Source organism: Urocampus carinirostris, chromosome 16 (genome assembly GCF_059441175.1).
Source record: "Urocampus carinirostris isolate Australia breed hairy pipefish chromosome 16, RoL_Ucar_1.0, whole genome shotgun sequence".
Taxonomy (NCBI): domain Eukaryota; kingdom Metazoa; phylum Chordata; class Actinopteri; order Syngnathiformes; family Syngnathidae; genus Urocampus; species Urocampus carinirostris.
The window spans coordinates 33572611-33599923 of record NC_142364.1 but is presented as its reverse complement, the minus strand read 5'-3'; the positions used below and the strand labels follow the sequence as shown (position 1 = coordinate 33599923).

Genomic DNA, 27313 nt, shown 5'->3' with positions numbered 1-27313 from the left:
TTAAAGTCGAGTCGAAGTACAACAATGTTGAGTAAAGTTAGTAGAGTGGGTCGAGAACCGGCTTCTTCGGCTCGGCTCACTAAAAGGTACCGGCTCTTTCGGGTCCTAAACGGCTCTTCAGGTTTTTTTTGTTTCTTTAAATTCAACATGACCAAATATTATGTAAAATTATGCACAAAATGACTTAAAGGAATGGGGGAATAGAACAAAAAAGAAAAAAATACCAAAATGAAAAAGTAGTGAAAAGCTGAGAAAAAAAAAGAAACAAAAGGAAGAGAAAAAAAAGAAGGAAAAATTTAGAAAAAAGCCAGAAAAAAAGAAAAGAAAGAAATGTAGGAAAAAAGTAAATAGAGAAACGAAAGAAGCAACAGCTCGGAAAAAATAAACACAATGAGATTTTTTTTTTAAAGGAATTAAAAAAAAAACACGGAAAAAAGTTTGTGTTGCTTTCAAATAATTTCCAATTATATCAAGTGAATATTGTTGCCAACATTGTACTTCCACTAAAAAATGTGATTAAGTACAGTTCTGTATCTTGCAACCGACTAAATAAGCCCCCCAAAATGTTAATATTATGCGACAAAATATGTCAGGAAATAAAAAGAAATGGATATCTTGTGAAGGAATTGTAAGAACAAACGACGTTTGTAGGCCATACAACCTTTGCAATAGTCTCATCTCATCTCATCAGCTGCACCGCTTATCCTCAGTAGGGTCGCGGGGGTGCTGGAGCCCATCCCAGCAATCATCGAGCAGTGGGCAGGGGACACCCTGAACTGGTTGCAAGCCAATCGCAGCTTTGCAATAGTACATGAGTCAATTCATTCAAAAGAGAAAAATAATTAAGCATTGCCGGAAACTCATCAAAATGTAACTTGATGTCAAGTTTTGGACATGTTTGATAATTAATTATCTTGCCACACTTGGGATTATGGTTGCTCACTGTTGTTTCAAGCGTTGCTCACAGACTTTGTGTGAACGCTCAGACCCGTGGAAAATTAGAGGGAACATTGATTATAAGGGCTCTTTGAACTTAGTTTGGCAATGTTATTACACACTGCGTAACAGGGAAACTATTTAACTTTCAATTTTCAAGGACACCTCAAACTACGCACCGCACCTTTAAGGACGGTCTGCTGAAAAAATGCATAGTCAGGATGACCTTTTTGTCCTCACACAATGTTTGCACTCAACTTCTGCGCAATTCATTGTCAGCTTCGTAAATATTGGGGCGGTCTTGACTTTGTTTTTGAGATTTTGTATTAAAAAATCGGTTGACCTGCAGATTCACCCTCTGGTGCAAAGGTGGGGTCAAAAACAAACTTTTCGATTGTTATTCTTCAAAATCACTTGAAAGAAAGTTGTAATATTGTCATATTTCAGGTATTCTTGATAAAACATGTTTATGACATGATGCCATTAGTGTTTTTAATTTTTCCTCCGCTAACATTTGACCCTTTGTGTGAAAGAGTATGTGCTAGTAGGGCATACATCCAAGAGTTAAGGAATTGTGAGAAAATTGGAACAAAATATATAGATTAAAAAAAGGAAGGATTTTCCAGTTTTTTTCTTGCCAATAGTCAATTTTTAACTGAAAAGTACTTCAAAAGGAGACTTGCATAAAGATAAAAAGAAAGGGAAGAGAGAGAAAAATACAGAATAACAGAGAAAAAAAGACATATTGTAGGAGAAAGAGAAGAAAAGTGTTAGAGAAAGAAAAAAAGGAGACAGAGAGAGAAAAAAATACAGCTACAGTTACTTTGGAGGTGGGGCCTGGCTTGACTGAAAACTGCAGCTCGTATTTTGACTTTTTCTCTTGAGCTTCTCAGCCTTGTCTCGCAGGCTGGATTCAAACTGCTGGCGGGCCTGAACTGGTCCGTGGGCCGCATGTTTGACACCTATGGTTTAGCATATGCCATTTAGTGAGTGATTGTGGTTGACTGGAAAGTTCTTATTGGCCCTAAGTGGTCTGTCTTGACCAATTCTGCAATTTAAAAAAAATCCAGATTAAAAAAGAAAAAAAAAACTACCAAAAGGATTATATAAACAATGAAAAGATTGTTGTCCGTAAACAAAAAATGGATTACATTTGTTTTTTTATGAAAAATAACTTAAGAATTATAGTAAAATAAGCAAAACAACACTTTCAATTACCTCCTTTTAAAATTGTTTTAATTTATGACGAGTCATTCTTTTTATAATTTGACACTTTTTCAAATCTTAAAACATCTTTGAAATGTTGAAATTTCATTTCCTTCTTCCATTTCACCTCATTGCCCCCCTTGGAATAAAATGATAACGATTGTGTTTTGATTTTATTGTAGTTTCAAATCAATAAAAAAGGTCTTTTTTTCTACAGGTACCTCTCAAAGGGACAGTTAAAAATACAAAAAAAACCTCATTCATAAAAATAACAATATTGATTTAAGTAACAAGTAAAATGCATGAACTATCATATGAACAAGTCAAGTCAAGTCATTTTTATTTGTATAGCCCTAAATCACAAAGAGTCTCAAAGGGCTTCACAGATTATAACACTATATTACACAGACTATTTTTCAGCACTTTATAAAAAATACTTGTAGGTTAAGTGAATACCATTTATTTAACAAAACATGAGCCTCATCCTGCTGCTGCAAGTACCCACAAACATCAAAAAGGCTGGTAAGTAAAACGGAGCAATTTGGTCACTCTGAGTCTCTGTAGTTTGTATTCTCCCTTGCACACGTTTTCAATTGCACTACACAATACAATGGTATCTAGTGGTTCAAATAATGCACACTGTCCCTTTAAATAAACAGCAGGTAGCGCTGTGGCCCAGGTAAAGACATTCTCCTCACCTGGCTTGGAATCTTGTATAATTAAATAACGCTCTAAACCAGGGGTGTCAAACCCATTTTAACTCGGGGGCCACACGATAGAACAAACATTCCGTCGGGGGCCGGATTAGTAGAGAGAAAGAAAGAGAGAGAAAAAATAAGAGAAAGAGGGAGGGAAAAGGAGAGGGAGAGATCGTGAGAAACAAGAGATAAAAAGTCGTGAGAGAGGGGAAAAAGAAAGGGAAAGGAAGAAATAAATGCAAAGGGAAATAGAAAGACAGAAGGAGAGAAAAGAGAAAAGAAAGCGCGAAGGGTAGGAAGAGAGAAAGAAAAAAGAGAGAAAAGGAAAAAAGGAAGTTAGAGCAAAAGAAGTTAAAAAGACAAAGAGAGAAAAACAAAGAGCAACAAAGGAAGAGACAAAGAAAGACACAGAGAGTGAAAGAGACAGAGAGTCGGAGAAAAGAGGTGGAAAAGAGAGAGAGAGAGAGAGAGAAAAAGAAATACAAGTACAGTGTCTTTGTACGAGGCACCTGCCTTTGGCAACATCAAGTTGACATATTTCAACCTGCAGCTTGTTTTTCTCTTGCGCTTCTCTGAGTGTTGTCTCACGGGCCGGATTCAATCCCTTAGCGGGGCTGATCTGGCCCGCGGGCCGCCTGTTTGACACCCGTGCTCTAAACGAGGTTTTATAAATTGGGATGTCACCGAAATCAAGATAAGAGTTTCAAACTTGATGCAGCGTTTGCCAAACGGCAATGACAAACCAGGACAATTCAAATTAAGCTCATTTTTAGGAGCGGTAAAACCTTAATGGGACAGGTGTGTAATATTTAGTGCCTCCTAGTGGTACAAAAAAAAAACATTGATTTGAATACTAGGCAAAAAATATATGAATTATCATACCACTGTTGTTTATTTTTTCAATCATAGGTTAAGAAATTTGTTTCTTTTACATGGTGGAATCCATAAGTAGTAGACTGCCATGTTTGACTAGCGATTTTCTCCTTGCTCTGGCATTGTTTTTTGTTCACATTAGGCAAAATTGCACGGTGGATGAGCGGTTAGCTCATGAGATCGGCAACTTTTCTGTCCAGGGTTTGCATGTTCTCCCCGTGCATGCGTGGGTTCTCTCCGGGCACTTCGGTTTCCTCCGACATTCCAAAAACATGTCAGCTTAATTGGCTGGTCCTTTCTGTCAGGGGTTTGCATGTTCTCCCCATGCATGCGTGGGTTCCCTTCGGGCGCTCTGGTTTCCTCCCACATTCCAAAAACATGTCAGCTTAATTGGCCGGTCCGAACTGTCCCTAGGTGTGAATGAGCAAGTAAGTTGTATGTCCCTGTGTGCCCTTCGACTGGCTGGCAACCAGTTAGGGTGTCCCCTGGCTACTGTCCGAAGATAGTTGGGACGGGCTCCGGCACCCCCGTGACCCTACTGAGGATAAGATAATGGATGGAAGGATGTATAGTAAACAATGCCATCTAGTGGTCAAATATAACACACTAGGGCAGGTGTGTCAAATGTATTTTCGCTCGAGGCCACATGCTGGACTAGTAGATTAAAGAAAAAGAGAAAGAAAGAGATGTTGAAGAAGAAAACCAGGTAGAGAAAGAGAGAAGGGAAAAGAGGGGGGCAAGGGGGAAAGAGATGAGCATGATAGAAAGAGAGAAAAGGGAGACCGAGAGATGGAAAAAAAGATAGAAACAAAGTGAGAATAAGAGAAACAAAAGGAGTGTGAAGCACATTGTAAAGCAGTGACTGAAAAACCGCCATATAAATGCAGACCATTTACCATTGATGATATCAGTATCAAAGAGAGAGAGCGAGAGAGAGAAAATTGAGCAAAAGAGAGTGAGAAAGAAATTGAGAAAAAAGAAAGCAAGAGAGAAATGGAAAAAGGGAGAGAGGTGAGAAATAGAAGCAAAGGAGAGAGAGAAAGAAAGCGAACGTGAGAAAGAAAGAGGAAAAGAGGGAGAACAAGTGTAAGAAAGAGTTAGAGAAAGGGGAAAAAAGAGAGACTTAGAGATTCCTGTCAAATTTAATGTTGGGAAAACTTGGTCAGTGGTATTTGTCAACTGATCAGTCATCGTTTAAATACCGTAATATGCTACACCACAAATGTGTGTCAGCCCTGTAATGGCCCGCAGCCCAGTGATTGCTGAACACTGCCTTAAAACAAGGATTAATGATTTCCATGAATTTCTTAGACGCGCTAAGAGAGTTTTCTTTCCCAGGGCCATCATCACCCTAAACAAGGGCACACTACTGTATAAATAGACACACACACAGTCCCCTCTTCCTGATTTCTGTTTTTTACATAGCTAATACTCAAGGGTTTCAGGTCACCAAACCAATTCACACAGAGACATCTCAAGGAAAATAGAAAATGCAGTTTTGAAATGTTGAGTTGAAAACATTAAATACAATGTTGCCAACTCAAAGGTGTTTTCCACGATACTTCAATAATATGATTTTAAAAATAGCATGTAAAGAAAAATGTAGCCAGCTATTTGTACATTGGCACAGTCCACAGTAAGGGAAACAGAGTACAAGAATCACAGATAATTTTAATCATCCATTACATTTATCATTTCTTTACCATTTGTGGGCCAATTCAAAAGCCTGATGGGCCACATTTGGCCAGTGGGCCATAAGTTGCCGACCGGTGGTTTGGATGAATGACAAAAGCATGAAACGTGCACTTGCACGTTTTCAATGACGAACATATTTGAAAGCGGTAGAACTTGTTTCACTTGCATTAGTCGTGGAATAGTACCAGCAAGAGTCCTTGACTATATATTTTAATACCTATTTTGTCTTGATTCAAAAGAGAATTCTCTGCACCTGTTTATAATGAGCATTAGCTTACCTTTGTATGGTGTAGCAAGGGGGTCTCCAACCTTTTTTAAGCTTAGAGCTACTTTTTGGTGCAAAGGGCACCCTGTTTGATATACATTTCTAAAATCATAACTTGTCCTGTACAACTTACTATGTTGTTACTATCTTACCAGGTTAATTATTGCAAGTAGAAAGGATAAATGACAGAAAAAGAAAAGATAAAGGAAGGGAGAGAAAGACAGCGAAAGAGTAGATGATTAAAAGAAAACGTGAGAGAGGAAAAGAGAAAGGGAGAAAGAAAGAAAAAGGGCATAAGGGGGAGAATGAGAGAGGAAAGAAGGAAAGAAAGAGAAATACATAGGAAGTAGGCTCAATTTGACTAAGGAGTCAACCACAAAAATAATCATTTTACTAGAAAATCACAATGACCCAGCACTAGTAGGGTATTTTCAGAACAAGTCCGCAGGCACCTCAACTGTCCTCAGGGGGTACCCGGTGGGAGACCCCTGGTGTAGCAGAAGAAATGTAATAAAACTATCCACCTGCTCAACTCGCTTTGGAAGAATTCAGGGAGCGCTTTATTTCAAAACACAAACAGGCCCAAGTAAAACATCCCTGCATTTTTTTTTACTTGGCTGGAGTTAAAATTAGTCCTAAAATAATATGACAAATCTAAGATGAAAATTCAGTGAGCTGCAGCTTCTAGTTTCTCTACAAAAACTTGTTGCAGCAGGTTTAATTTTCCTTTGGATTACTGGTGGAGAGATGAGGCAATGACTCAGGCATTTATATGAAAGTTTAAAAACAACTTTTCCAGGAGGCACATACATTCAATGTGTTGTGGATGTTGCCCAGTTAAAAGCAAATAAAAAGACTTAAGTACAAAAAAAAACCAATGTCCAAAAATAAAAATCGACATTTCAACAAGTGCTGGGTGCCATCTCATATCAGCGTTTTCATTCAAACTCAATATACATTTTGAGTCTCCATGAAAATAACACAATGGAATATAAAAACAAAACATCGGAAAAAAATCTCTAAATCGAATAAAGTTCGTGAGTTTTAGCACTTCATGAACTCGATTAAAAAAAATCATGAATACCTAGGAATATTGTTTGGATTACACAAAACATCCTCACAGTATTAGGAAAGCAGATTTTCATGTAGCGTGAGAAGAACACTGGTCAAAGGGTGGCTGGATCCCTCAACCACGAGGTGTTTAGGCACCATTCCGTGTGGTGTGTCTTGGGCAGACACAGCCTGTTGGCACCCATCCCTCTCCAAGACAATCAGGTAACCACCACATTCAATCTACACTTTCACTTTGTTCAGCATCTGCAACAGCAGCGGGGAAAGCAAAAGCCACCTGACGTCCACTCAGCTTTCAACTGAATTCCCCTTAACTCCGTTTTCCAGTGTGGACTTGCTCTATCGAATATGTTCCGTCTGATCATATTCCGATTGGTTAATATCCAGTCCCTGGTAAGACATTGCAGTGAGCGTTCACTAGTCGCTACTATCGTGCACTAATGACACAGCCAGCGCACGTGGGTCACACACAAGTAGCATCCTGAAGCTAACTGAAGACAAAATGCTAACTAACGGCAAATCATATAAGTAGGACACAATCTTTCTATAAGTGCGATGACAAACGGGTCAATTGACCTATACCCATTTGGCTGCCAACTTAACTCATTCACTTCTGTTTAAGATTATTGACGTCAAAGGTGCATTTTAAATCAGGGGTCTCAAACTCGCGCCCCCCGCGCTAGTACAAACGTTAAAAGAGACGGTGTGTATAGATTCCCACTAGAGAGCGCTGTATTCTGTCATGCCACCGCAAAACGAGTCCTAAAAGCACACTAAAAGATGATCAAATACGGAGACTCAAAGTGACCAAAATGCACCTGATTAACTTATGAAAATAAAATGAATAAGAAAAAAGGCCACAAAAGACCAAAAAGTAAACCTCAAGAAAAAAAAGAAAATTAAAACAAAAAATTAAGACAAAAGGGATTTTTTTTTCGTTTTTGTACCGTTTCTCAATGTCCCTTTTTTCGCTCCCGCCCTACTTTTCCTTTTATTGCCATTTTTCTTATTTCTTCTTCCCTAATTTCTTTTGATCAAAAAAATCCCTTCCCACCTTTTTGCCTTTCTTTGAGAAAAGACTGGGTGAAAATTAAAAGAAAAAGGGTGCTTTTTGCCCACTTTTAGTCTCCGTAGTTTTTAGTCTTCCTACAAGATCCAATGTAAAAAGGATTCAAATAGATAATTGAGACTAATCCTATTTATCCTTCCATGACAACGAATGGAATTTGAGTAATTGTCCTACAACCTTTTCATATTTGAGGGGACTGATCTGTTTTTCAGTCAAGCCAAAATGTATGACGTGCTTTTCAGCCATCAGACTTGTATCCATGACAGAGATGACAAGTGGACCTGGACCATTTGACCTTCGTTCCAGAGAAGGTCTTGGGCCTCTTACACTGGGAAGCAGAGGACAGGTGACATCCATGATCCATTGTAAACGGATGGCATCTGTCAATGATATCGAATGGAATTTGAGTATTTGCCTGCAAAATGTTCCATAATTAAGGGGAATGATCTATCGTTCAGTAAAGCAGTGAAAAAAAACTATGAAGTGCTTTTCGGCCACCAGACTTGTATCCATGCAAGCGGAACAGAGATTTGTGTTTCAGGAACGCCGCAGTAGACCAAAACATTATGACCTTTGTTCCAGAGAAGGTCCTGGGCCTCTCCCCTTAGGAATCAAAGGACGGGTGATACAATTGAAAGCCTAGAGACTTCAAATTTCTGTTTAAAAGGGATGTCTATAGACATTAAGGGTTCATTTTAAATGCGCTGTTATTAACGGCTAAAGATCCATTGTAAACGGATGGCATCTGTCAATGACTTTGATGGGAATTGGTTCGCAAAATTTCCATAATTGAGTAGAATGATCTTTTGTTCAGTGAAGCAGTAAAAAAAAATGTATGAAGTGCTTTTCAGTCATCAGACTTATATCCATGGAAGCGGGCCAGCGATTTGTGTTTCAGGAACGCCGCGATAGACGACGAGCGTTTGACCTTCGTGCCAGAGATGGTCCTAGGCCTCTCTCCTTGTAAGGCGAAGGACAGATGATGTCGTCGGTGGCGTCTGCGCTGATGCGGAGTCGATTCCCTGGGGTCTTGGCCCGCGTGGGACCCGGTCGCTCTACCACTCGCGCCCGGTGGGGGTGCTCCCAAAAGGCGGAAGACGTCCTGGGGCGAGGGCAGGCTCAGGTACTGCCAGGCCTTCTTCCCGGCAGTATCCCTCAGCTTCACATCGGCGTGGAATTTGTTGACCAGCAGACGGATCATGTTCTTGTGGCCGTGCATGGCGGCAATGTGGAGCGGCGTCTGGCCGCACGATGACCTGGCGTTGACGTCCAAGGACAAACCGGCCTTTTGCACGCCGTACCTGTAAACATAAGCGTATAAGACAGGTAACATCTGAATCAATCATCATGGTCAGACCACGAGACACACGTTCAATAATAATGCATGTCCTGAAACCAGGTGTTTCATTTGTGACCACCGGGATGATAGTCTGAGGCCTTATATGAAAGTTAAAGGGACAGTGTTTATTATTTTCACACTAGATGTCACTGTATTCGGTCATGCCAAAATACGGAGACATAGAGTGACCAAAATGCACCTTTTTACTTTGGAAAAGAGAAACAAGAAAAGAAAAAAAAAGAAAAAGAGAACAAGAAAAAAAAACAAATAAGTTAAAAAGTGAAACTCAAGAACAAAAGAAAAAGAAAAACAATTAAAAAAAGAGAAAATTACATTTCTTTTTTCGTTTTTGTACTTTTTCTCTGCCTTTTCTTAGTTAGCTTTTTCTTTCTTTTCTCCATTTGACTTTACTTTTACTCTACTTTTCTTTTCAGTTTCGTTTTCCTTTTTTTCTTTTTTTCCTTTTTATTCTTCTCTATTCTTTTAAATCCCTTCTTTTTGTCTTTCTTCGAGAAATAGTGGGTATAATTTAGAAGAAAATGGGTGCCTTTGCGCAGCACGGCGGCGCAGTGGTTATCGCGTGTGCGGCACAGTTCTAAGGTCATGAGATCGAACCTCCGGTGTGGAGTCTGCATGTTCTCCTCATGCTTGCGTGGGTTTCCTCCGGGCACTCCGGATAAGCAGTACAGATAACGGATGGATGGATGGGTGCTTTTTGTTCACTTTCCGTCCCCTTGAACTCAATTTTTTGTTGCACTACACATTACAGCGACATCTAATGGAAAAATATAAAACACTGCCCCTTTAAGAACAACAGAATGTTTTTGTGGAAACCCCAACTTTACCCGAATCCTATATTCAGCGGCCCCCAACTCAATTGAAATTGAGACCCCTGCCTTAATCCAAGTGCCAAAATGCAATACAAACGCGGGAAGTAGTCTTTTTTTTTGATGTAGTCATTGGTGATTTTTGCAGGAAGCATTTCCTTCTCCTCGTTCCTCAAGGATTAAAGGAAACGACAGTGACCTGACAATGATTATGAAAATACTGAAAGAGAACTGTAGCGTTTTGAATCAGTCACTTCCACTGCTGCATAAATTGAAAACTTGATCTGTGGGTGAAAACATTGTTATAATAGATGTATGTGATAAATATTTAATAGAGTAGCATCAAACATCCAGTTTTGCTTGTTTTATGTATTATATGAATGATGTTCAAATCCAGCTCCAGACATCCTGTGCGGAGTTTGTATGTTCTCCCCGTGCTTGCGTGGGTTTCCTCCGGGCACTCCGGTTTCCTCCCACGTTCCAAAAACATACATTTCAGGTGAATTGGCTGGTCCAAATTGTCCCTAGGTGTGAATGAGCGAATGAGTTGTCTGTCCCTGTGTGCCCTGTGATTGGCTGGCAACCAGTTCAGGGTGTCCCCTGCCCACTGCCCGGAGATGGCTGGGATGGGCTCCAGCCCCCCCCGCGACCCTAATGAGGATAAGCGGTACGGATGATGAGATGAGATGAGATGTTGGTAAAAACATGGACTAATTCCTCCTCTAGAAGCAGGCCATTAATGTTTTCAGACATCATTGAAGCGAGTCTGATCGCTGTTTTCCTCAGTCCCTCGCACACTTTAGGAATTTGGCGAACGAGCGTCAAAATTTTCGAACAAGCTATAGGTACCCCCAAAAACAAACCCTTGTGAAAGGCTCAAAATGTGGAACAAATTGTACATTTTGGTCAATTACAGTCTCCTTGTGCTTTCTAGTACTCGTTTTTGGTGACACCATACATCCGTTACATCAGGTGGTCAATTGATAGTCACTGTCCCTTTAAATGCTGTATTTGTATGAAGTTTTATTTGGACCAAAATAGTGTTCGTTAACATTTTGTGGCATCAGTGGGCAATTCCAAATCTTTTGTCACGAGCGTTACTTACTCACACATTTTTCTCTTCCACCAGCTAAGTTTAAGTGGATTTCTTATTAAGGATCATTTAATTTTACCTAAGTCCCAAATTGGCACTTGACGAATTTTGTCCACAAACAAATTTGCCTGCAAGTAGTACCAGAGGGTGTTAAGAACTCGGTGGTCTCCATGTTTGGCAATCCAGTGCAGCACGGTGAAGCCTGAGATAAAGTCTCGTCGGTTGAGAAGAGTACAGTCCTCTCGGAACAGCGAGTAGATGTCGGGCCAAGCACCCGATGCCCCTTTCACCAGCCAGGCGTGCTCTCGGTGCTCCAAAGGAACCAAAGACTGCTGACGTAAATAAACAAAAGCAGATGATAACAACCAACTCCAGCTGAATTAACACCAAAAACTTATGATGCTGCTGCTAAAAATTCCTAATTAAAGTTACACTTCTTATCCTATCCTGCGCCATTCACATCTATCCCTAGCACACACTCTTGCATCCAATAAATGAACCGACCTCACATCCAGAGCACTTTCACCCCATCCATCCAACAATGTTTGGGCCTTCCTCTCGTTCTACTCCCCACCACTTCTGCACTACATACTCTTTTAGTCAATTGGCCTTCATCCATTCTTTCCATAAGTCCAACCCTCAACCCTCTCAAGCAAGGTCTCTCATCACACCAGTTCTTCTCCTTACTTCCTCATTCCTTGGCCTATCCAGTCGTGTCACTCCACACATACTACACAAACATCTCATTTCAAAGACATTTAACTTATTACGCTCTTTTATTCTCAAAGCCCACACCATTGAGCCATGCATCACTGTTGGTACTACCACACCTTCATACAATCCTCGCTTTGCATTCTTTAACACTTCATTAAATTTAAACAGTCTGCTCAACACACCAATTGCCTTGCACCCTTTACCCACCCTCTTCTCCACATTCTCCTCTAAATGAAATGAAATGATCTGCAGTTATATAGCGCATTTCAAGTCAGTGACTTCCCAAAGCGCTTTACATTGTGCTTCACATTTCCCAATAGCGGCCGTGATGTGTGCAGCCATGTAAGGTGCTAACCTGCTTATTGGGGGTAATTGGGGGTTCAATGTCTTACCCAAGGACACTTCGACATGTAACACGGACAAGCCGGGATTCGAACTGGGATCCCTTAATCCTAAAACGATCGCTCTACCTCCTGAGCTACTGCCGCCCCAAAAATCACCATATATGAACCCAACACTTAAAACTATCTACCTCCTGCAACTTTACACCGTTCAACAAAATCTCTAATCCACCAGCCTTACAAACTCTCGATCATCTCATTACCGTACTCTTGTCTGCATTCATCTAAAGCTTTCTTCTCTTACACACTATCAAACTCCGCAACTAAAAACACTCAGACCTGCTGCAGAGTCAGCCACCAAAGCAGTGTCATCTGCAAACAACAGCAGTCATACATGCAACCTGTAAAATGTGCGTAAAATGTGAGCCCTGTGTTTACCAATGACAGCGCCAGGGGAACCACTCTATAGAAAATAGTGACAGATTGCAATACTGACATTAGAAGTCATCTTTTTCAGTTGTAGTCATTCGTGGTAACGGAACAAATTGCATTGACTTGTCCCAAAAAAAAAAAAAAAAAAAAAAAAACCTTGTTGAAAGACTGGGCAAAAAATCAGATGAAAAATTGTGCAGTTTGGGAACTTCGAGTCTCCATAGGTTGTTTTTGGTTGAACAACACAACACAGCGACATTTAAATGGCAAAATATTACACATTGTCTCTTTAAGCTTGCATATTATATAAACAAATCAGATAGCAAATATTCTGCCCTAGTGCTCTCTGCTTTGAAGGCGGGGTGCGTCATTTTAAAACTTAAGATGGCAATCATAACTTTAAGACAGCACATGGCAGCAAAGTACACATGTTTTGCGTTTATTTCTTAGACACGCTCTAATAAACTTTTCTTCTTTCATCTTTTTGGGCGTTTGTTTCACCCCGAACAGCCCTGATAAAAGTAAAACAACAGCAGATAGGCGCAATGGGGAAAAAAAGCATATAGCTCTCTGAACTCAGTTGAGCAATGTTAACACATACTTAATAGAGAATATATTTAACTTTCTACTTTTTAAGGATACCTCAAACTACAAACCCCACTTTCAGTTACCAAATGAGGTCATGCTTTGCCTTTATTTTGCCCAAATAATTTATGATAGAATGAAATAAATTTTAAATTGTGCTAATGACGTCAACTGTTGTGAAAACGTTGCATTCACATCACATTTTCAAACCTGGGACAGACAGACAGACAGACAGACAGACAGACAGACAGACAGACAGACAGACAGACAGACAGACAGACAGACAGACAGACAGACAGACAGACAGACAGACAGACAGACAGATACTTTATTCATCCCCGAAGGGAAATTCACATTTCAGTTTAAATCTTTGTTACAATCGGCCGATTATGTTGCTGTTCTTTTATTTCCACACCCTTTAGGGAATATCTGCTCTTGTTAACCCAGGGGATTTTATGATAAGAAAGGGCTCAGGAGAGGTCTTTTACAACAGGTTGGAATAGTATCTGATTTTCAGGCTCTCCCCTTGTTCTCCTTGCAAGTTCAAAATCTATTGAGGTTTCCTCGCTTATTATGAGTGTTTACTAAACTTTATCCTGTTCACACTCATACTTCTCTATAAAAAATACACAACTTCAATGCAAACAAATGCATGAGGACCTTTATATATTTGTCTTCTGTGTGTCTTATTTTTACTGTCGTCTTACCAGCCTGGTGGGGCTTTCGTGATGAGCAGCGGTGGAGGTTTTGGTGTCCACCTTTTCAGTCAAATCCGCAAGGCTGTTGCAGCGAGACGGCGTGGAGCAGGACGACAACGAAGACGACGACAGGTTGTAGCGAAGGCTTAGTGAGGAAGATATGCGATGGAGGCGCTTTCGCCTGGCGGCTTCGTTTGCCCCGACACGGTCTTCTGTCCCCACGTCGTCCTCCTCCTGCTGGAGCTGGTTGAGGTCGGCACCCATGCTGCGGCACATTCGGCCTTTCAACCTGCTGTTTGCACGTCGGGCCGGCGCTGGGCGGAGACGCGGCGCCGGGGAAGAGGCGGAACAGTCGCTTGATTCGTGGTCGTTGTAGAGATCACCTGGACATCAAAAAGAAATATTTGTTAAAACACTGCTCACAAATGGTCCTTTTTTCAGCACCACTTCCCATTTTTACTCTTTTTCACACCTAAGAAACTGAGCACCAAGGGTTTTTTTTTTCCATGCTTTCAAAATGACAGGAGATACTTAGTGTGTTTTCATTGTTTCCCAGGCACCGATAACATTTGCTAGGCTTTTTCTGACTATAGCAGTGGTGAGCAAACACAATGACTTGTGGGCTGAATTGAGTTAAAACATTTTGGCTGGATTAGCAGAGGGGAACAAATAGTGGTGATTGATTTCATATTAAGTCTGGAATTCTAAATCATTTGAAATAAATATCTCCTGGATGCATCATCAGAGATTTATCCTGGGTTAATTGAGTGTTTCGAGTCTCGCAACATCAAACACTTTTGCCCAGGTGACCCAGCCGAGGTTTCCCACGCTCGGCTTGCGTCCCGATAGCAGCCCACATACTGCCATTTTGGGCCACAGCCACCTAGTGGCTCTCTCTGTGGCTGCACTAGCTGTTTTAAAGGCCTTTTTCTTGGCTACCCTGCCACACCCAAATGTCCCAGTACTTTGAAGAAGGATCGTCCAGCAAAGCCTCTGCAGCCAATGTGCTCTCTCCAGGGTAACGCGAGTTCCAGCATGATCAACTGTTTTAAAGCATCAGAAGTGATGACCATGTCGGACCAGAAAGATGTTCAACTGATGTGCTGGGGGAACTTTAGCTGTTTTCCCAGGTCAAAGTGTAACTGCCAATTGGAGGAAGAGTGGAAGTGTCCAGCTGTTGTGTACATGCATCTGGTTTCTCTCCTGCCTTGATAAAAACTAATGCTTTGCTTGGGGCTTTATGGTGTTTGTTTGTGCTGATACCAGGGCTATGCGCTCAGCAACTGCTTTCAGAACTTGGTTATGGTGCCAGCAATTGCGACCATCAGCCAGGGACTTTGGGCAGCTGCTGAAGCGATGTCCCAAGGAGCCTCTTGCAGAGCAAAGGAAATGGAAGTTTATCTCGCTGTTGCCCTACACATGAAAGTTTGTTGGGCTTCTCAGAATATCATAAACTGCTTGCACAATGAACCAGACACAGTGGAAGTCTGTCACATGTCTGACCAGGTCACTTTGAACTGAAACGTGTTCTCCCACCTTGTCAATGCCCCATACTCCTGGAGTCCGAATGCCCTGCTCACTTACTCTTCCTTCATACCTGCTCAGACAACTTCCTGAAGTAGATGGTATCGCTCCTTTCCCAAGACCTGGCTCACTTGGGTCTTGTGGAAGTAGCCCAGGCCTGCTATTCCGTTGCCAAGACTCCTACCAGTGCTTTCAGCTTCAGGGCATGACTTTGCTACCACTGCCTGCTGATGAAACCTTGCTGTCCCTATACTGTAGAGGCTCTCTTGTACATGCCACCTTGAACTTCTCTGTGAGCCCACTGAAGTGTAGCTTGAGGGTTGTGCTTTTCCCGTACAGTGAAGCACTGGTGAAACCCAGTCACTTCCGAAGGAAGCCACTGATCTTCCTTTCGAGAGACTTCATGCCAATACATAAGGAAAAAAGATCCATCCAATTTTCCAAAACACATATATTTACAAAATATCCATGTATTATTTGATATGTATTTTAGGATAGACCATTAAATCAAACTGGTCTTGAAATGCTCTGAATGGAAGCAAAACCAACACATTTGATAATATGCATTGAAAATTTAAAAATGAATAATTTTTTGAGGTGAAATTCAATTATTATCTTTATAGATAAAATAAAGACATGATAAAATGCTTCATGTTTTTTTAATGAGGCGGGGACCTACAGAGGGAACTTCTTTGGACAAGGTTGGTTGGTTGGATCCGTTTAACCACTAGGGTCGTAGGGGTACCATTTCCTGGTGTGTCTTGGGTAAATACAGCCTGTCGAGTGATGTAAGGGCACTGTGACCTTCAGTGCAGTGCGTGTCAGTTTTGTGTTTAAGGCGTGCTGGATAGATTGGCACCAAAACTTCAATTGTTTATTTTTATTACCAGATCGCCACAACGTAATAGTTTTAGTCATTTTAGGGCTTTTGAGGGAAAAATCCCTCCCTCAAGAGAAAGATAGTGTAATTTAAAATCATGAGCAAGGCAGAAATATTGTTTGTTTTGTTATCTGCAATATGATTGGTTGGCAAACATGGGCACTTGTGCAAAAACTGCGAGTTATGTACTTGTGCTATTAGTGAAATTATAAAGTATCACTATGTTTTTTTTGTTTGGCGGACCGGAATGGAAGGCTTGGTAAGGCCGTCATTTGCCAATTTTGGTCCATGGCGATCAATTGCACATAGGGCAGCTTGGCTTTTTGCGCGCACACTTGAGGAATTTCCCAACTGAGGGCCGAAATTATCAAACATGTTTGATACTTGACACCATCGACGCCGCGCCGTTGTTATAAAAAGTACCCCCACACACATGATGCCAAAAGCAAAATGCCCATAACCAGTGGCGTTTCACGTGTTTGGCGCCAGGTGTGCAAGGGGCATTATGAATGGATGCAGACTGGAAGTAGCAGAATTGCAATGTCTCTAAGAATCGGAAAATTTCCCTAGCCATAGCTCCAAACTGCAAAAACTAAAACTATTTTACTTCTTTTTACCTCTGTTTTTTTCTTAAACAGACTACTTGTTGGGTACTGTCTGAAGTTGTCCAAAAAACTGACCTGAAGAATGATGCCATGGAATACTTCTGGCCATAGAGTGCTGGTCAAGATGGTGCGAAGAGTGATGCAGAGGTGCCACCCGGACAGCCAATGTCTCTTTGTCAAGGAGATTCCCTGTGGAGTGATGCAAGGGCACTGTGACCCTCAGTGCAGTGCGTGCAAGTTTAGTCTCTGAGGGGTGCTGGATGAGCTCATCAGTTAGAAATTTCTCTATGGGACTACCTGAGGACAAAATAGACAATGAAAATACAATAGATAAAATAATATTTAATAAAAAGGACCTGCCTCCTGACCAACTAATCTGCGAGCTTACATTCTTATGAAACATCCTTCAGTTGATATTCTCAGAAAGTAAGGGACATGCACTTTCACTTTTTTAAGAGACCCAAACGACGCACCCCACCTTACATTACATTATTCCCGGGAGTTGCTGTACATGCCTATGCATCCTCTCAGATGACCATTAAGAAATAAGGTCTGTGTAATTCAGTTTATGCTACGTGTATTGAAGGGTTTCAAATTGCATTTGAGCTTACTTCTGGAGAGCAGTGTCTTTCAACCAGTGTGGAAAAGAAACACTATTTTATTTTATTTTTCTTCTATTGATCAGCCAAGTTACTGTAACATTCATCCGTGTCAGTGTGTAGGAGCAGATGTCTCTCCATTTCTCTTTTTCTTGCTCTCTCTCCCTCTCTCTACCTTTCTGTCTTTAACCCACTTGGTCTCTTTCGCTGTTTCTCTTTAATGCACTAGTCCAGCCCCTGTGAGATTTTTTTTTAATATGTGGCCCCTTGACCTTAAATAGGTTTGCCTAGATCAGCAGTCGGCAACCCGCGGCTCCGGAGCCTCATGCGGCTCTTTCATCCTTATAATGCGGCTCTGATTGGCTTGGGAAAATAAATTACTAAAAAAATGTTTTTTGTATTTAATTGAAGTGTGTTTTATTTGTGTTAGTTTTTATATTATTTTAGTTCTAAATTTGAAGATTATTGTGATCTTGAAATAATAAAATATTAATTAAATTATTTGATATTATTTTTTCGTCGCTCAAAATAGACGTCACACTGCGGAAGCTGGTATACCCGCTGAAACGTCGTCTATTTTGAGCGACTTTCAACCCCGGCAAAGCCAATGGAGAAATGTAAGAAAAGAAAAATATCCCAAGAAAATAGAACATTCAATGATGCCTGGGCAGATTCATTTGCATTTACCTCGGGCGAGAGTGGCCTACCAGTATGCCTAATTTGAGAAAAACTGGCTAACAATAAATGAAAGTGACTTCGTACAGCCCCGATTTGCAGAAGCTGTGCGCAGAGGTTCAGGAGCAGAAGACCCATTAACCAGGTAAAATAAATACTTATGCAGATATTTTGCAAATATTTAATTTTCATTGTTTAGTGACACAGTGCTTTTTCCCCCAATTTATTTTATATATTCAGGTCAAGGCTCCGCTGCATACTTTGAAAGCCCAAGGCGATATAAGGATGACGGCTCACGGATTTTTCCCTTTTGTTTGCTGCATGCACAATTTAAATTCAGCTTTTTAATTTATTCGAAAGAGACATTCAGACATTATTATTTTTTCAAGAATTCAAAATGTGTTCATTACATCGGTAAAATTTAATTTTCTCCGTAGCACTTCATAAGACATAACCACACTATAGTTGTTTATACAAAGTGTAAAGGTAAGAAAAAGCAATATATACAGTGTTATCTTCATTTTAGATAAGATAAATGGATATAAGGATGACGCCTCATGGCATTTTTCTGCTTTCGTTTACTACATGGACAATTTAAATTCAGCTTTTTAATTTATTTGAAAGAGACATTCATTGTTATTATTTTTCAAGAATTCAAAATGTTCAAAATGTGTTCATTAAATGAATAAAAGGTAATTTTCTCTGTAGCACGTGGATTTCATAAGAAACATGCTGCGGTAAAGTAGAAGTTTTTTTTTTCATTTTAGATGTGCGGCTCCCAGTGTTTTCTTTTCCGTGGAAACCGGGTTCAAATGGCTCTTTCGGTGTCAAAGGTTGCCGACCGCTGGCCTAGATGACACTTGTTGTGTAAAGATGCACTAGAAATGTATGGAACTTTCCTTTTTATTAAAACCAAGAGCACCATCTAACACTGCCTGATTTTTTTTGTCTCCATTTTTGTAGTTTTCATAAAATATGATAATTTCTAATTCCCTATAAACTGGCATGGTAAACTATGGAGGATGAGTAATATTTAGTAACTTTGTTATTTACCACCTGATAATACGATAGGATAAGTCAAATGAATGAATGAATAAAAAGTTGATTTCGAACATTTAAATAAAAACAGAACAAAAACAATAGCTCAACAACAAAATAATGTTACATAATATGTTCGAAAAGGGGTAGTAAGAAGCAGATGCTTATAATCCCTACCCCTTCATCTTCCCTATTAAATACACCAATGATAACAACAACAATAGTTATAAGATTAATAATTACAGTTATGATATAACAATAGCAACAAAACAACAAAGTTAACCATAGTTCTAGACGCACAATTCCCAATCTCGCATATCACTCATACCCCATTTTCTTCATCTCTGTATTCCGCCAGTAATGTTTTTTTGTATATAAATTTGAACAGGTGAATAGTTTGACATTGTTTGATCTCGTCTTGTAAATTGTTCCAATGTTTGACTCCACACACAGACACACACATACTTTTCCTGGTTGTTCTCACCTTTGGGATTATGAATTCACTACACCCCCTTAAATTATAATTTCCCTCTTTCCAAATTGAATAATTTATGGGTGTTTTCTGGCACTATGTTTTTGTTGACCTAAAATAGCAGTTGTGCAGTGAAAATTTTTATTAAATCATCCAATTTTAATAATTTGGAACTGCAGGAATAAAATATGAGTATGATCTCGATATCCTACCCTGTGTATGGTTCTTATTGCACGTTTTTGGAGGATAAAAAGGGGCTGTAGTGAACTTTTGTAATTATTGCCCCAGACTTCTGCACAATATGTTAAGTATGGCTGAACTAGAGAACAATATAATAAATAGAATGCATTATTGTTTAAAATGAATTTGGCTTTATTAATTATTGAAATGCTTTTAAATACTTTAGTTTGTATGTGTCTGATGTGTTTTCCAGCTTAATTTATTGTCTATTATGACCCCTAAAAACCTAATTTCTGATACAATGTCTATTGCAGCACCATCCATTTTTACTTCTAAATCTTGATTTGCCTTGCAATTACCAAAGAATATTACTTTGGTTTTATCAAAATTTAAAGATAATTTATTTATATCCATCCATACTTCTAGGGTAATCAATTTACGATTAACACAGGCAGTGTTCCCTCTAAGCTGCGCGCGTGTGCAATTGCGCACTGCTCGCACATTCTCGGCGCACAAGAAAATCTAGCCAGCGCACAAAAATGAGGGCTCAAAATTACTTATTAAGAAGCGACTTAAGTCAAAGTTATAGTGCATGAAGGTAAAAATACACGGTTTCCCCTGACGTTGTGTCCTAAATGCGGTATTTTGAAGTCGAACGAAGTTGAGTAAAGTTAGTGGAGTATGCCGAGAACCGGCTTCTTCGGCTCGGCTCACTAAAAAGGGTCCTAAACGGCTCTTCAGGTTGTTTTTGCTTCTTTAATCCCAACATGACCAAATATTAAGTAAAATTATGCACAAAATGACTTAAAGGAAGGGCGAATAGAACAAAAAAGAAAAAAATACCCTAATGAAAAAGTTGTGAAAAGCTGAGGAAAAAAAGAAACAGAAGGAAGAGAAAAAAAATTAGAAAAAAAAGCCAGAAAAAAAGAAAAGCAAAAAATGCAGGAAAAAAAGTAAATAGAGAACAAAAAGAAAAAAGTAACAGCTCGGAAAAAGTAAACACAATGAGATTTTTCTAAAGGAATTTTTTTTTTAAAAAGTAGAAAAAAAACACCGAAAAAAGAATAAAAAGTTTGTGTTGCATTCAAATAATTTCCGATTATATCAAGTGAATCGTGTTGTCAACATTGTACTTCCACTAAAAAATATGATTAAGTACAGTTCTGTATCTTACAACCGACCAAATAAGCCCCCAAAAATGTTGATATTATGCGACAAAATATATCAGGAAATAAAAAGAAATGGATATCTTGTGAAAGAATTGTAAGAACAAACGACGTATGTAGGCCGTACAACCTTTGCAATAGTACATGAGTCAATTCATTCAAAAGAGAAAAAATTTGCATTGCCGGAAACTCAGCAAAATGTAACTTGATGTCAAGTTTTGGACATGTTTGATAATTAATTATCTTGCCACACTTGGGATTATGGTGGCTCACTGTTGTTTCAAGCGTTGCTCACCGACTTTGTGTGAACGCTCATTCCCGTGGAAAATTAGAGGGAACATTGAACACAGGTTAACAAATCAATATAGTTATCATTTGAATAGAAAATGTTAGTGTCGTCTGCAAATATTACTATTTTCAATAGTTTTGAAATATTTAAAATATTGTAATATATAAATTAAATAACTTTGGACCTAGGATAGAACCCTGTGGTACTCCACAACAGATGTCCAAGTATTCAGATGACAACTCTCCCATTTTCACTTATTGCTTACTCCCCGTCAAATAACTTCAAATCCATTGCCATGCCACGCCCCTGATGCCATATATTTCCAGTTTTTTTTTAATAGTATATTATGATTAATGGTATCAAATACTTTTTTAAGTCAATAAATACCCCAACTGTGTATCTCTTTTTTTTCTATGCTATGGGTGATTTCTTCTACTGCATCAATAGTAGCCATTGTTGCTCATTTGTTTGCTCTAAAATCATATTGACTTTCATTAATCAATTTATGTTGAGCTACAAATTGTTCTAGTCTATTATTGTAAAGTTTCTCTAATATTTTAGAGAACTGAGGAAGCAGAGATACCGGTCTATGGTTTGTAAAAATGTGTTTGTTTCCATTTTTGTATATTGGTATAACTTTTGCTATTTTCATTTGATTTGGAAATTTGCCCGTTAGAAATGATAGATTACATATGTAGGGCAATGGTTTCACAATGCTATTTATAATTTGCTTAATTAGTACCATACCAATGTCAAAACAATCCATATACGTTTCGTTTTACAATTGTTAACCACGTCTAAGATCTCTGATTCTGTAACCCCAGATAAAAACATGGTCTTGGAGTTCATTTTTATCAGTGACTCAAATTACTTACTACTGCACTCTGGTATATTTGCAGCTAGCTCTGGTCCAACATTTACAAAATAACTATAGAAATTCTCCACAACTTGATTTAAATTATAATTTTCACTGTTCTTAATAAAATAGTTTGGATATGCATTACTTACATTCTTACCTTTTATTATACTATTTAATATATCCCAAATACCTTTAATATTACTTTTGTTATGATGTAATAAATTGGTCAAGTATAATTTCTTGCTTGCACTTATTATTCCTTTAAATTTGTTTCTTTCCATTTCATATTGGGATTTGGCTTCGTCAGTTCTTAGTTTAATAAATGTTCAATATGAGGTGTTTTTTTCTTACAAGCATTATATAAACCCTTAGTTATCCGTGGATGCTTTACAGATTTATTCTTAATATTAGTTTGTCTCATTGGACAGTTTTTGTTATACTTGTTGGTGAATATTTTCAAAAATATGTCAAATGCACGATCCACATCATCTGTACCATATATAGCATTCCAGTTTTGTTTAAGTCTTCATAGAGTGATATAATAGTCTCTTCAGTTCTAACTCGTTTGCAAACATATTTCATAGTTGATTCTTGTGTAGTAACCTTTTCATCATACACTGTAAATACCGGTAGGTGATCACAAATGTGACAAACCAGTAATCCGCTGATGTTTGTAAATTCAATATTATTTGTAAATATATTGTCAATGAGTGTTGCACTGCGTGAAGTGATTCTACTAGGCCTTAATATAGTTGGGTACAAACTCATACCGTACATTATATTAATATAGTCATCAATGTTTTTATGTTTGTTTGGATTCATTAGATCGATGTTGAAATCTCCACAAATTGATAGTGTTTTGTTGCCTATTGTTGAATATGTTTTTTTTCAGCCCAGGTTGTGAAGGTTCAATATTTGAGCCAGGTGATCTACATATATACACAACTGACTATGTTTCTCCTTTTTTCATTTATAATTTCTATTGTAAGACATTCAAGTAAACCATCAATAACAAATGACATGTTTTGTATTGTCTTCGATTTGAATCTTTTGTGCACAAATGAAATGAGAGCTAAACATTTTTTTCTACGAGCCAGGAGCCAGAAAGATCGAATGTTCATTGAAAAATTTTAAAATGACACACACATATAACCGAGTGAACCTAACTGAAATTTCTGAAAAACAAACAAATATTTCCCAATATGATCAGATAAATAAAGCAATACAGTAGTTTCTTAGCACAAACTTTGTCTTAAAATATATTTGCAAATTGCTTTGAAAACATCCTTTAATCCAACCTAAAATCTAAGAAAAGAATATATTTTTTGAAAAAATATAGTCTAATATTATATCTGTTACATGTACAGACTGCAGAAAGTAGCCAGCCAATCATATTAAGGGGCAGATGTACTGTACATCAAACTCACGTTATTCTTCCCTGTCTATCTCTTGTGCGTAAATGTACGTGCATCACAGTTGCATTGTGGAAAATGTATGTGCGCATAAAGGTATGTGGGCTGCCCACTTGCTTTGGTCTATAGGCCAATTCTAATAATGAATTAAAGGTATTTGCAAATTCTTAAACATGCAAAAAGTGAGGAAATAGTACATGGTTTTTACATAAAATCTTTACAGTGCATATATTTCATCGAATTATGCCAATTATTTTCTGAGCAGTGCATTTTGAAAACAGCAAAAAAAAGGGCCAACTTGCACACACACAAAAAAAAAGAAAAAAAACCTACGGAAGGTCACCAACGCGCAGCTAACGTGGACCAATCAATGGAAGGCGGCTGCAGACACGGTGGAAAAAACACAATGCTGGTCGACCCAGAATAATGCACTGAACAGCTAAGCTAACCAACAAACAAAACCATGTCACCTATGGCCACAAATGCAAAGCCCGTCTGGAATAAATCAAGCGAACCAGCAAAAGCGGTTCACACGCCACACTAGTCGGGAGCAGACAAAATGGAAAAGCCCTCGGCAGTGCCAATGCAAACAGGAAACTAGCCTGACAAGATTATACAATACGCAACACATGTGACGAAAAACAAGTGGGAAAAAACAAAAAATTAAAAGCCACCATCACCTTTTCATTAATAATAAGTGGTATGCTATAGCTGTTCACTACAACCTGTCTGTTTCGGAGGTCACATCACATATTGTGTTAATGGGATTCGCTATTTTGAAAATGTGGCATTCCTTCAATGATGTCACAGCTCTACAGGAAACAAGCCCGACGGGTCAACTTTGAGACGAAATTTCCAGAGTCCCTCAGCGCGTTCAATATTTTACAAGATATTTGCCTAAGTGTGGGGAGGAACACTACATGTTCTTTGCCTAATTGAAAAAATAAACAAATGTTTGGGAATACCTTTAAGATCATCTCAGGGGCCGTAGAAAACATTATTGTGGGCCTTAGCTTTAACATATTAGCGGTAGGATTAGAGAAATGCACCTTACCTGCTAAAAAGTGCAGCTGGTCATTGCTGTTCCAACCAGATTGCCTTGCATTGCCAAATGGATACGAGAAAATGCTGTTGTGGCTGCTCGATAACCACGTCCGTTCTTTTGGACTCAAACCAGGTCCGAATTCTGAAACGAAGCCTGTCGGATGGGAGTAGCGTCTTTCTTCGTCTTCAGTTTTATCTAGGGACGGCTCTGCGGGGAGACTAAGTCGGGTGAAATGCGACTCTCTTGTTGGAGACACAGGAACCAAATGTGGACCTGCTTTGGATGGTCCTATTGCCTGCTGTTCGAACTTTGCATTCCATCCTGAGGACAGCTGTACCTCTGACACATTCTGAATGGAAATCTCTGGAAGCACTCTCTCTGTAGGTGGTGATGATGGTGATGATACAGCATGCTGACTTACACTGGAGTTAGTAAGGTTCCCAAAGTGACCCCTTTGGGATTCATCTTTTAACATCCTCAGGTTCGTCTTGATTCCTTCATGGTCATCATCATCATCCTCACAGGAGACAGCGTTTTTGTAGCTTTGCCTGTATCTGGGGCGGCATGACTGAGCAGCACAACTCTCTGGGGGAAGATTCTCATCTTTGTTTTGCAGGGTTTCAGAAGGGGACACTTGATGGCTGACTTTTCTATGTTGGACAAATCCTTCAGGATGACTGTGTCCTATAGCAGGAAACTCTTGGGGTCTTGGAGAATATATTATGGGTTGACTCACCGGTGGTGTTGCTTCAGCCCTATTAACCTGTTTCGGTTCCGGTGCTAGGTTAAAATTCATCTCAACGTTGTTGTTGTTAATAATACCAGCCACTGGTAGGATTTCCTTCATGGCAGGATCCCTTGGCAGAGCGCCTGTTGCCTTCTCCTTGGGCAATGGCTTCTGCCGAACTTTTTCTTTGCCCCAAGCCGGGTTCATGGGTGGCTGTTCGGCATTGCTCCGGGCGGGCGTCCTGGAAGCGGGAATTCCGACACTGATTGGTTCCAAACCTCTGAATTTCCTCCTGAGAACGACGTAGGAGACGCCATTCTCCTGTTTAACAGTGGCCACTGAGTTGACAAACTTTTTGAAGAGTTCGCGGTTCCGAACCTGGTCCGCATGGTCACGGAGGAAGCCCCTGAAATGTAAAAGCAGGTCGGAATTTTTTACCGAGCCTCCTTTTCTCTGTAGAAAACGTAAAACCGAATCTTGACTGAAATCTGTGTCCATTCTTGTTTCAGATTCTTGCTGGTTTCGAAGGTCGAGTGTTGTTAGTTGATTTTCATTGGAATTAGGCCCCGCCCACTTCAGGTATTTAACCCTTTTCTTTCTCTCGACATTTTTGCAGGTAAACTGGGGTCAATATAGAATAAACAGGGGCTAATCACATTCAATCTGGCCGATTTTTGCATTAGAATTTTTTTAAAGTAAAAAACCGTTGACACTTATTAAGTCCAGGATTTATAGTTGCCAATCTAAAAGTTTTTTCAAGCTAGAGCACTGTTGCCAATTTTAGGGCATCAGTGCTCTCTGGTGGCCAAAAATAGGGGTTGGCAGCCCCACATTTGAAAACAGACCAAAGAAAACAATAATACAAATATTTCTGGAGCCGCAAAAATGTAAAGCTTTGTATAAAACTATTTTTAAATTAATATCAAAAGAGATTCCATACATAAAAGTCAGTCATTTACCATTTAATATTTATTGAAAATGTGTTTAAAGCGTTAGAAAATGTTAGGACTGTTTTGCCATGTATGCTGTCTTACATAAAACCACAAAATCACAAACAATATGGGAATAACCCCTACCCCCTTCAACATTTTCCACCAAAGAAGTGGGGGTAGGGGGGTTGATTGGCCGCATGCCGGAAAAAAAAAACTCCTCAGATGTCTCTCTTCGCTGCATCCCTCAGCCGAGGGATAGGGAAAAGCAGATCCATGGCTCTGTTTTGCCATGTTTCCTGGCTGGGGAGAAAAGGCTGTGGCTTTCGGACTTGATGGTCGCCATTGTTCCCAGGCGGCCTTGGTTTATTTTAATTATTATCATTATTGTAATTGTGGATAATAGGCAAAATTTCACATTGGCACGCGTTGAACTAATTACTGGCCTAAACATGACACACAGATTTAGATTATTAATCTTTTAATTATATATAAACACTTTGGGGTTTCAATTTTTCATTATACAGCTGGAGTGTCAGGTCCTTTCCTGTGCATGGCTGTTTGTAGTTGGTGGAGACGGCTGGGGGCATAGTCTCTACACTCGTTTTTTTAGAAAAAATAAAATAAATACTTAAAAGCAAACTGCTAGTGGAACAAACGTGGTCAAACTGCGTTATTTTTTCGAATTGTTTCTTATATAAAATACGAAAATAATAATTTTTAAAAAAATGTCATCAAACAAAATTAGGGTTTTCATATATTTCCACGAACTTCCTCATGAGCAGATAATTAGTCTAAAAAACAAAATACAATAATAATCTGTTGGCACCTACTGATTTAGATGAATTTTACGTTTGCTCGGCTGACCACTGGGAAAAAAAGCAAAGAGGACTTAACATCCATCCACCCATTATCTGCACCGCTTAACCTCAGTAGGGTCGTAGGGGTGCTGGAGCCCGTCCCAGCCATCCTCGGGCAGTGGGCAGGGGACACACTGAACTGGTTTCCAGCCAGTCGCAGGGTACACATGGACAGACAATTCGTTCGCTCATTCACACCTAGGGACAATTC

General features: G+C 39.3%; 1 protein-coding gene across 2 annotated transcripts; it reads right to left on the bottom strand.

Annotated features, from left to right (window-relative positions):
- Positions 1-6192: 6192 nt before the first annotated feature.
- On the bottom strand, positions 6193-25852 carry sowahb (sosondowah ankyrin repeat domain family member B). Of its 2 annotated transcripts, none has more exons than XM_088356212.1 (5): positions 24596-25852; positions 16927-17148; positions 13852-14225; positions 11214-11404; positions 6193-9114 (listed from the first exon to the last, which is right to left on the bottom strand). In XM_088356212.1, exons 1-5 carry the CDS (start codon positions 25809-25811, stop codon positions 8661-8663), a joined length of 2457 nt encoding a protein of 818 aa, XP_088212338.1. In that variant the 5' UTR covers positions 25812-25852; the 3' UTR covers positions 6193-8660. The 2 variants fall into 2 exon arrangements, with proteins under 2 accessions (XP_088212338.1, XP_088212339.1); XM_088356213.1 differs by having other exon boundaries at positions 11214-11401.
- Positions 25853-27313: the final 1461 nt, after the last annotated feature.